General features: G+C 35.2%; 1 protein-coding gene across 1 annotated transcript; it reads left to right on the top strand.

The window, feature by feature from the left end:
- Positions 1-9,959: 9,959 nt before the first annotated feature.
- LOC311590354 (small EDRK-rich factor 2-like) lies at positions 9,960-10,426 on the top strand. The gene has a single exon (XM_084769250.1). The coding sequence runs from the start codon at positions 9,969-9,971 to the stop codon at positions 10,146-10,148; it is 180 nt and encodes a 59-aa protein (XP_084625376.1). The 5' UTR covers positions 9,960-9,968; the 3' UTR covers positions 10,149-10,426.
- The last annotated feature ends 1,952 nt before the right edge of the window (positions 10,427-12,378 follow it).

Genomic DNA, 12,378 nt, shown 5'->3' with positions numbered 1-12,378 from the left:
TGAGGGTCTCATGAGAATATGAGGCTAGCTGTATACTCCCCTTCACCAAAACGTATGATAGGCTCTGTGCCTATCAACATATGTAATGGCCTGTGGTATCCTGTCTCATCCCCTAAAGAACCACTGTTTCAAAAGAACACAGCTCTAAATTTCTCTCTTCCCCTTCTGCCACTGTGATTGATCTTACTACTGTCTTCAAAACAATGGCCACATTCTCCTCAGGATGTGACTGATGCTCATACATGGACATGCTCTATTTTGGCCCAGGATTTTTCTAGTTCCTCAGATTCATAGACAGACAAGTTATGTTTCTGATGTCACCTCATTTCTTTTGGAGGATTTGTAAGTGCAAATATACACACAACTGTGTGTATGTGTGTGTGTGTGTGTGTGTGTGTGTGTGTGTGTGTGTGTGTGTGTATGCTCATACACATGTGGGCAGGTGTGTGTGTGTGTAGAACTGAGTATAATCATGGGTGCTTCCTCAAGTGCTAAGAACATTACTTTTCAAACAGCAGATCTCACTAGCCCATAGCTTACCTTGTAGACTATGTCATCTTCCGAGAGCACTCTAGGAAGCTGTCTCTGATTCCAGCACTGAGATTACAAGCTCATGTAATCTTGCTGGAGACCAGTCATATCATATAGGTATCAAACATAAGTCTGCATACTTGTATCACAAATTCTTTTCTGGTTGAGCCATCTCTCTCAATTTCACTTCAGTTCTTATAGAATTATTGTACATGCTGACTTTATTATACATTGTATCGTCATAGTATGAAATTTTAATTTTTTATTTTTATGACAGTCTTCCAATGAAATATGATCATAACTATCCAACATTTCCCATTCTACTCTTGCTATATACCCCCAACAAGCCTCCAAACAACTTCATGCACATTTTTGTAAGGGCAATTATCTGCTCCTGTGTGTCTGGGCATGGAGCCATCTACTGACATAGGGGAATCCTACCAGTTGATATAAAGCTCAGTAAAGAATGATGTTCCCACACCAAGAAACTTTTAACTGCTAATACGTCTATGTAAGGGGTGGGGCGTATAAACATTTTCACTTTTTCTTTGTGTGTGTGTGTGTATGTGTGTATGTGTGTGTGTGAGAGAGAGAGAGAGAGAGAGAGAGAGAGAGAGAGAGAGAGAGAGAGAGAGAGAGAGTTACAGATCTGAGGCTGGCATGGAACTCCCTATGTAGACAGAAATAGTCTGTAGGCATCAGAGGGATGTCTTACCAAGCCTGGCTGCATGATAAGAATTTTGAAATAGCCTTTGAGTTTTTCAATTAAACTTTCTCTGAGAATTAATTCACACAATGAAAATATATGAAAGACTTTGGGAAAGAATCATGACCATTTTATTTGAAATCTTTAAGAAACTTCAGCAAAACACAACTGAGACTATTCATCATTAATCCTAGAAGGAAATTAGAGTAACACATTTCAGTACATTGCATACTGCATATTAAAATGGTTCTTATTTTTCCATATACAGGCTAATTAATAATTATGAGAAGCCATATTTTCACATAAATATTTTGTGTCCAAAATTCCAATATTGTCCATTATCCTAAGTTGCAGATCATTGACTTAAATTATTAGAATGTGACATTTAAAATAACATTCCCAAAATGTTATCATAGTAAGTATACAAATATGTGTGCGTTGCTCCTTGATCATCCATTTTGGGAAAGCTTTTAGATTTTTATGAAAATTATGCAGACTCCAGCATGTAGCCAACCTTTGAGTTTCTGTTAATTTGGCACTAATGTTAGATGGCCATCACACTAAGAATAATCTATCTGAACTAGAGGCTGGAATACCAATTACCATGATGAGTGAAGCACACTCTACATTATTGAAATTTTTTCTCCAAGTTGCAAGCATATGCATGCCAGCTCAAAAGTAATAGCACAGGTGTTTCAAAAGTCGTTCAAGTGACTGAATGTCTTTGTTTCATGGGGCAGGCTCTGGTTGACACACAAAATTTTAAAAACAAAAGTAAGTTACTCTCTTGAGAACACAAGGTTGAAAGACAGAAAGATTTGTGTGAAGGTGTTCTCAATTATTTAGGAATATGTCTATGGGGCTTCTACTTCTGAGTCTTCAAAATATTATTTAATTGTATATATCTTGTTGAATTTATTTGTGGATGATTAAACATAATAATGATTTGTCTCCATTGAGTGTTTGATTATATCCTTCTTGACTGTGGCTGTTGAGTGTGAATTCAGCTATCTCACAGTAAAAGGAATATCTTTCTTTGAACAAAAAGTAGAAATAAGTATTTCACTAAGGCAACATTGTCATTTGTCTTCACAGAAATATTGATTTAAACCATAAATTTATGTACATATCTATATTTTGTTGAAGTTATGATTTTTACAGTAGAGACTATTTTGAATAATTTCACAAAATGTGTTTATCCATATACTCTTGATTGTATAAAAAATGATTCTACAAATACATGACAATACCAACGCTCTATTTTGCAACACATATTTTATGATAGTAAAAACTAATTAAATATAATCTCCACTTAAAATACTTTATATAATTAATTAAGATTTTGTGTGTGTATTTATTTTCATATTCTGTGCTTATTATAAAAGATTGATAAGGTTTGAAATATTAAAAATGTGGATGTTCTGAAACTTCATAGCGCTTTAGATAATAAAAATGCAATTGTTTTCATTCGAAATTGTGAAAGAAACAAATGTGTTTCAACAAGAGTTATAATCATTTTAACTTTGTAACTCCCAAGAAAACAAACCAACACATCAGCACTATTACTGTAGTCCATGAAGGTACATAATATCTCCTGAAGATGTAGAAATAAAATAGTAGAAGGATTTCATACTGGAGACAGTTGTAGTGTCTGAACTGAAAGATGACTCTGAGGTAAAAGTTATGAAAGATGTTTCCCATCAGGAGAGACTTTAACAGGATACTGAAGAGGAAGAGAATTCCTTCCACCTCCATTCTTTATTTTTTTTCTACTCGTTGAGTTTTATGAAGAAGCACTGAGATGTCACATAAATGAGTGTTAACCTTGAATCTATTTTATGACGTATTTTATATAGATACTCAGAAAGTAAACTAGTGAACATAAATATAACTTTCCCCAAGAAGACATCTATATGCAGTTTTCAGACTGCTAAAAGTATTTATTGGCTGAAGTATTACAAAAACAAACATGATATGGTTTGTATTAACTTTTCTTAAGGAGATGTGAACAAATAAATATAAAGCCTTAATAGCTACTGATGATAGACCAAAATAAAGATTCTACAATGTCCAGATGGATGGATCAAAGAGTTCTTTAGGTTCCTTACTAAGCATGGTTGAGGGAATATTTAGAAAACTGTGAATGCAAAGTCTCATGCCATCATTTATGACCCCTGCATCACGCAGGTACCCTCTCAATTACTATGATACTCAGACATCTCTAAAGATTGATTGACAGTGGGGTAGGGTGGGGTTGGGCAAAGGAGAATAATGGCCAGAATGTATAATAAATATATTTTTATTCTTCCAGCTTCTCTTAGGGAATATTAATAACCACACTATTATAGACCCATTTATGTCTATTTATTTAATTGTCATGACTATTGGGTTAAAGTAATCTCTACTCCAAGAAGACTATGGAATAATTATATCATGATGAGAGGAAAGGAAAAAGTCATACTACATATTTTATACTATATTTCCATATACAGTATTATAGTTCAGGAAACTCACCTATGTGTTAATAATAACGATTGCAGCTGGCAAAGTAAGTAACTGATCTATATTAGCTATATTTTGTTTATCCTCAAGTTAAAGCTTAGCTTTTTTTTATACCATAATTGCATTATGATTTATAACACAGAGAGTGGCATGCAACAGTTTGCTTTATATGTTACTAGTGAACAGTCTCTTTAGAGATCATTCTAAAAGGTGGTTGGTAAATTGAGATTGGTTAACACACAAGGTTGTAATCAGTGATTATATGTATTGTTCTCTCTTCTAAGAACTAAAAAATGGACTGTAGTTTCTGATGTACAACTTGGTTTCCAGGAGAACCAAATTATTGTTTTCAGTTTTTCTTTGTTTTGAGTTCTTATAAGCATTGATTGAAAGATGACAATACTATAACATGGTGCACTCACTTTATTTCGAAGATTTGTCAGCCTGCTTTATTTTTTCCTTAAAAAACAAACAAAAAATAAAGGAACATATCCAAGTCACTTTGATATACTGTTCACCTTCAAATTTTCTAGAAAATGAAAGGAAATAGTCCCATCAAAAGGGTTAAGTTAAAAATTGTGAAATACCCAACATAAACAAACAATACCTCAGAGCTGGGAAGTTTGAACCTCATGTGACCTTTTCATATAAACTTCTCTTACAGAAGCCTGTTCTTGAAATGTGGGTTGGGCTCCATATTCATGGACAGAAAAGAAAACATAAAGATCTCACTAATTTAACATAACAAATTTTCTATAAATTCTCTGCATATGGCTTGTTGAACATCAGAACAAATTACCTATATTTTAATTTTATTATTTTAATTTATTATAGTATGTAATTTCTGTTGTTTTTTAGTATAATTAATTATTATCATTTTTCATCTCATATAAAATATATCTTTCCTCATCCAGGTGGTAGCTTTGCATCCCTTTAATGCCAGCACTCAGGAGACAGAACAAGCAGATCTCTGTGTTTGGGGCTACCCTAGTCTACATAATGAGTTCAGGACATCCAAACATACACACAGAGAAACCTTGTCTATATATATATATATATATATATATATATATATATATATATATATATATAATTTTTTCTTATGTAATATATCCTGATTATGGTTTCCCCTCATTCAACAACATGAAGCAGGTCTTTTCCCCTTCTATAAAGATCTGCCTCATTTCTGTCATCAGAAAACAAGTATCTCTGGGATAATAGCAAAAATAATATAATAATATAATATTATTTAATATAGTAAAATAAAAACTAAAATATCAGGATTGCATAAAATAATCAGATGAAAAGGAGCCCAAGAAAAGGCAAAAGAAACAGACTCACTCATTCACACTCTCAGGACACTCATTAAAATAGAAGCCATAATAATTGTGCCTAATAGGTATTAGGCAAAATACAAAACAAAAAAATTTTATGTAAATAAAATAAAATAAAAATACAAAATAAAGTAATTTTAAAAAAGAAAGAGCCATGGCATGATATGACACAACAAAAGAATCCTCCAAAGATGCCACTGAGTTCACCTTTTGTTGACCGTCTACTGTGAGACATGCACTTACCCCTAAGACTAGTTTGTTTTTCCAACATGTAAACAACACATTAAAAGATTAAAATTTTAGGATCATCTCACTAGACTTATAAAAGATTCATAATAAAATCCTTCATGATAAAAGTCCTAGGGGGATTAGCCCATATCCAATACCATATTAAGTGGAAAGAGACTCACAGCATTTCCTGCAAAATGAGGAAGAATGCAAGGTTGTCTACTGTCTTTACACCAATTCAATATATTCCTAGAAGTCTTAGCTAAAGCAGGAAAATGATTATAGGATTCCAGAAGGACACATTGGAAAGCAAGAAAGCAAATTATATTTACTTACAAGGTGACATGATAGTGTATATATAAGAGACTCAAAATACCACTGGGAAAATCCTGAAGCTCAGAAACACATTTAGCAAAATAATTGACTAAAAAATTCTTTCACAACAATTAGTAGCTCTCCTATATACAAAGGACAAATGAATCAAGAAAGATATCAGTGAAACAATGAGTTTCACAGTAGCCCCAATTAATACAAAATAGTCTGAGGTAACTTTAACCAATCAAGTGAAAGACTTATATGATAAAAACTTTTGTACATTGAAGAAATTGGCGATATGAGAAGTTAAAAAGTCTTCCATGCTCACAGATCTACAGATTTACTAAAGTCCCCATCAAAATTTCCATACAGTTTTCATGGATCTTGAAAAAAAATTTCAGTTTCATATGGATATCTAAAAAATATAAGGATAGCTAAAACAATTTTGAGTGAAAGAAGTGATGAAGATATCACCATCACCAACATCAAGTTGTCCTATAGTGCTGCATTAATAAAAATAACGTGGCATTGGCACAAATTGGACAAATGTCAACAGAATTACATTGAATTACTCCACAAACTAATGGATAACTCATTTTAATAAAGAAGCAAAAAATACCTTGGAAAAAGAGTCTTTAATAAATTATACTGGTTATATTGAATAACTTCATGAAAAATATTAGAAATAGATCCATATTTATCACCCTGCACAAAACTCAACTAAACGTGAGTTAAAGGCTTCAATATAATTATAAAAAGAGAAAACGGTGAACGTCATTGAAAAAAATATTTTCTCTAACTTGCAAGATTATAGAATACCCACCAGATGATAACAAAGCACACCTCTTCACAGGTTTATGAAAGACCATGGTTCTTTTTGTCTTCCTGACATGTTTATTTTCTGATTTTAAAAAAGATTATGTTTATGAATATTATTATTTATATCAGACTACTGCTAAAACATATAATACCAATAATCACAGAGGTGGGGAGTTATGTTTTAAGGACTAAAACACCTGTTATTTAACGTCTTTTCAGAGGCACATGCTAGCAACTCAAGCACGAGGAAAGTAATAGACTTTTTGAAGACAGTTGTGAAGATACTACATAAAATAGAAATCTTATTGATTTTTCAATTATAAAGTTGATTTCAAATGACAGTGCAAGCAAAGATGACTTTCCAAGAGATGAGATCATTTCCAGACATACTAGACATAATCAAAGTAGTTTTAAGACATTATATAACATAGTGCTATCACAAGAAGGACGAGTAGGATTTTTTATGGATGTGGTCTGTACGATTCCTTTAGGAAAAAAAAAAAACTTTGGTAGAAGAAAAACTGTCTGTACTGTTAATCTTCATTATCCTTCAGCAAATGTAGATTTCTTATAAATATTCAAGCCTAATGAACAGATTCCTTTTGTCTCTCATTAAGTCAGAATTACCCTTCAATTTCCTGGAAAGGATGCATGGGGAAAGGAAAGAATACGAATTGCAACATCATATGCAGTAAAATTTCAATTATTGCTTTCTGGGAATGAAAGGTGTTGGCAACTGGCCAAGGCATTTTTGTTGTGCCATTAGGGGCAATCTTAGATTTCAATTGCCTTTTTTGGTATATCTGTGCTGCAACTATATATACTTATTAAGGGCATTGTAATAAATACACTTGTTCCTTTGTGATTAAGTCTACAGTTCCACTGAAGCATTTATTTATATTGTACCCATTTTTCCAGCCAGGTGTTTAGTACTTGCTGTTCTACTCTATCACAATGCTTTCCAAGTGCCTGACTCTAGTCCAGCGTGGCTCCTACACAGCTACTATATCACTGCTAGCCTTTGTTCATATACTCTGGAAAAACTCATAATTAATCTTTACTCCTTATTCTTCATACAGATAAAATTTCTTCAGAATGATGTCTGGGGTAGAAATCTTGAAAAATTCCAGGTATGCTTTCTGGGAAGCAGGGCTTCCCATCACTCCTCTGAATTATGCCTAGATGTAAATATCCAATTGTTTCCTGTTCTCCACTCTGTGTGATTTTCAAATATGTATCTATATCTCATAAGTATGCAGATATTCACATTTTCAGCCTTGATATGAAGCAGGGCAACTTGGTGTGCATAATTTATCTTATCCTGTCAGTATAACCTAGGGTTGATCTTATGATACAAAATATTGTATTTGTAATAAATGAAAATAGCCGATATTAATCAGAAAGCCAGATAAAATGGGAGCTGGAGAGAGAGCTCAGTAGCCAAGAGCTCTTCATGTACAATGTAACTTAAATTCAAGTCCCTGAGACCATGTGGAAAGCTGAGTATGTCCATCTGCACCAACACCACCCAACCAATGGAAAGATGAGCTAGAATGCTGACTTCAGATTGCTATTTAACTTTACATCTTAAAATTAAGTGAAAACTCTGTCTCAAATGAATAAAATGGAGAGTAATAGAGGACTTCTGATGTACTCAGGCCTCTACATCTTTATGTGCAGGTGCACCTGCACAGAACATATATACATTAAACAAACATTCATCTCACACACACACATGCACACTTCACAACACAAACAAAAAACAGTGAAAAGCTTAAAATAGAAAAAAATAAATCCATTAGTTTTATACCTGTATTATATAGATATAGATTGACAGATCTAGATATGTATCTGTATATACAATACACACATATGGTACTCACAAATAGTAGTATACACAAACACGAAGAAAAATAACTTAATTAACTTATCAAAACTTAGACATTTTGATGAGCTAGCAGGAAAAACAATGAGAATATGTTTCCACAGTTCTCCTAACATAGTAGATATTCTAACTTACTCAAGAGGTAGTAAGCATGGATATTTAGTGTGATAACAGTGTGAATGCTAGGGCCTTATATCATCAGAACCTTGGTATTGTGAAGACTGGTTAGATTGTTAGCCGCTGGGATTGACAACTGTATAGAAGCCTCACCTCAGGTCTCCTCTCTGCAGTTATTTCCAGCAATCAACTGAGAGGTCGCTACTCATCTGCAAAGTGTGTGACTCCCAATGAGTGCAAAGTGACAGAGTGTAGTTAACATGTGGATAGAGAGGTTGATAAATGAGGTTTCTATTAACTAATATTTCTTAGTTCATATTACACTCTTTCTTGTCTTCTTGTTTTTTAGAGTAATGCTCGTTTATCCTTTACCACAGCTATTCAAAAATCTCAGCCTACTATCCCTCTCACTTTCAAGATCACCAGTGCGAGTTTCTTTTTGTTAGTTATATTTTAATATAAAATCAATCATTCTTCTTTCATTAGTAGTAATAACTAATTTACATATTTTCTTATAATAACTGCCTTTCCCCATAAATTTCTCCTCACCCACTTGAACTATTGTTACAGCTTTGAGCTATCCAAATGTTAAGTAACTGTATGTTTCATAATAACTCTGAATTACACTTAATATCATGCTCCATTTTGAAATTGGATATGATAATATGGTCTTAATAACAGTGCTTAGTGAGTCAATAATTATGGAATGTGTGATCCATGCTAGTTAGAAACTTTATAATTTGCTTATGAAAATGGAGGTTAAATCATTAACCTCAGTGTTTACCTCAAGATTGCAAATGGACTTAACTTAGGTTGTGAAGAGAATCAAATTAGATAATGGAGATGAAAGTCATTTGTGTAGGGTGCGATTTGCTATGTCAGGCACTACTAACTTGAAATATAAAATCAAACCTTTCTACCTGAAAAATTATCCTTTACATATGAAATATTTTGAAGGAGAAAATGAAAATTCCATCGTCAAGTGTGAATTTGTTTGTTGTCCTCTTTTTTTGTTGTTGTTCCTTTCTTTATTATTTATTTTTAATTGAAAAAGTACATAGACAATAGATGTAGACCATAGTCTTTCCATTTTAGTATGGCTCTTTTTCATTTTTTTAAGATTTGTTTCATTTTATTTCAGGTCTGAGGGTGTGTGTCTGTCTTATAAACACATGTGTTGGTGTCAGCAGAGGACAAAGAATGGTAGTGGACCCACTGGGCTTGTAATAAGCAAATTGGTCTGGATGTACAGAACCAAAGGAAACCACTGAAAGAACAGCAAGTGTTCCTAATCAAGGAGTCCTATCTCCAGTCCAATGTTCTTGGATTTTTTTTAACAGTCACACAAAGCCAAAGACTTTCTTTTCTATATATGTATCTTTCTTACTCAATTCCCAACTCATTATTGTTTCATTGTACTTTTCTGGGTACTTTTCTAGGCAGTCTTTGTTAATTGGATACACTGTCACCAGAGAGCCTCAGTTCAGGAATTGCATCAATGAGAATGTCCTGGTGGGCCGCTGCCATCTTCATGACCCGCGGTAACCAGCGAGAGCTCACCCGCCAGAAGAACATGAAGAAGCAGAGCGACTCGGTTAAGGGAAAGCGCCGAGATGATGGGCTTTCTGCTGCCGCCCGCAAGCAAAAGGACTCGGAGATCATGCAGCAGAAGCAGAAAAAGGCAAACGAGAAGAAGGAGGAACCCAAGTAGCTTTGTGGCTTCGTGTCCAACCCTCTTGCCCTCCGCCTGTGTGCCTGGAGCAGTCCCACCATGCTTGAGTTTCTTCCTGTAGTGCTCACAGGGCCCAGCACCGATGGCCTCCCCTTTGCCCTGCGTCTGCAGCGGGTTCCTTTTGTGCTTCCTTCCCCTCAGGTAGCCTCTCTCCCCTTGGGCCACTCCTGGGGGTGAGGGGGTTACCCCTTCCCATTGTTTTTTATTCCTGTGGGGCACACCCCAAAGTATTAAAAGTAGCTTTGTAATTCAAAAAAGAGAGAGAGAGAGAGAGAGAGAGAGAGAGAGAGAGAGAGAGAGAGAGAGAGAGAGAGAGAGAGAGAGAGAGAGAAGGGGGAGGGGAATGTCCTGTCTGTGAGGGTACTTGCTTCATTAATGATCAGTGTGGGAAAGCATAAGCAAGAAAATGGAGCAAGCCATGGAAAGCAAACCAGTATTTTTCTGTGGTTTCTGCATCAAGTTCTTGCCTTGTCTTCTCTCAATAACGAACTATAAATTATATCAGGACATGAACTCTTTCCTCTCAGATTGCTTTTGGTAATACTGCTTGTCATAATGAAAGAAACTAAACCAGAACAGAAGTTGGTATCAGAAAGTAGGATGTTGCTTTGATAGATCTTAACCATGGTTTTGTTTGTTTGTTTGGTGAATGGGCATCGTGTCTTGTGGTAGTTCTTAATTTCTTTTTTTTTTAAATTTAAGTAATTTAATCAGATTATGTCCTAATTGTTATCCCCTCACTTGTATCTTCCCGTTCTCCCCTCCCTCCCTCTCTCACCCTATTCCCCTGCCCTAGACTTGTGACAGAAGGGGACCTCTTCCCTCACCATATGATGACAGCCTATGAGTTCTCATCCAGATAGCCTGCTTACCCTTCCTCTGAGTGTCACTAGTCCTCCCCACAAGGGGAAATGGTCAAATAGGGGGCACCAGAGTTCATGTCAGAGTCTGTCCCTACTTTCTACACAACTGTGGAGAATGTGTTGTCCGTTGGCTAGATTGGAATAGGAGTTCTAGATTTACTGCATGCATTGTCCTTTGTTGGCACAGTAGTTTGAGCAGATTCCCCACTGTGTCCAGATCTGTCAGCCTTGATTGTCTTCTTTTAGGTTTCTGGAACCATCTGGATCCTTCTATTTCCCCATTCTCCCATACCTCTTTATCTGGAGTCACACTACGGAGTCCTAACATCTATCCCAATCTTCTGCTAAGTGAAAACTTTCAGGGAGTATATACCATGTTTAACTTCTGGGTCCGGGTTAACTAACTCTGGATGGTGATTTCTAGTTTCATCCATTTGCCTGAAAATTTCAAGATTTCCTTGTTTTTAATAGCTGAGTAGTATTCCATAGCATAAATGTACCACAGTGTCTTTATCTATTCCTTGATTGAGGGAAATCTAGGTTGTTTCCAGATTCTAGCTATTATGAATAAGGCTGCTATGAACATGGTTGAACATATGTCCTTGTTGTGTGGTAGAGTATCTTTTGGGTATATACCAAGGAATGGAATATCTGAGTCTTGAGATAATCCTATTCTCAGTTTTCAGAGAAAGTGCCAGATTGATTTCCAAAGTGTTTGTGCAAGTTTGCACTCCCACCAGCAGCATATTAATTTCTACAAGTTCCTTGTCCTATTCAATTAGTGAAGATTGGCATGAGAAATTGTTGCAGTGAAGCAGCATTCTTTATGTTGGAGAAATTACCTCAATAGAGAACGTTTAAAATACTGAATTACTGTATCAAGGGTTAGGTCTAAATCACTCTTGACTGCGGGAAACAAGAGCAAACAACTGTGGGTGCTAAGCCATCTGCATAATGTGCACTAAAACCCACTTGCTTTGGATGTAATTTGATGTCTTTCCATGAGAAATATGAGAACAGGCCAACAACCTGAGTTGGAGGTGAGGACATACATGACTGGCCATATGCAGTTGTCTGCTTATGGGGGATGTGGAATCTAGCCATCTTTGAGGTGAGCCTCATGCCCAGGAATGCTTATCTAATATGGGATTTCCAGGATACATAGCTTTCAGAGGACATAACAGTATTTGTGTAGTGTCACAGAAATGCTTTGTCCTAGGTTGTCTATGTGAAGAATGTAATGTGTAAAGAGAAACTGTGTACTTAGTGAATTCAATCTAGATTGATGGGGTCAAACTTTGATTACTCTAATTATTAGCTGGGCAGTCTTGAGCAATTACTCTAAG

Source organism: Acomys minous (assembly GCF_964271855.1).
Source record: "Acomys minous genome assembly, chromosome: 19".
In the NCBI taxonomy this organism is placed as follows: Eukaryota; Metazoa; Chordata; class Mammalia; order Rodentia; family Muridae; genus Acomys; species Acomys minous.
Note: the sequence above shows the minus strand (reverse complement) of the source record. Positions and strands in the feature narration are given on the sequence as shown.

Bases quoted from the DNA above. Each gene is read 5' to 3' on its own strand.
- LOC311590354 (XM_084769250.1), top strand. From the start codon at position 9,969: ATGACCCGCGGTAACCAGCGAGAGCTCACCCGCCAGAAGAACATGAAG.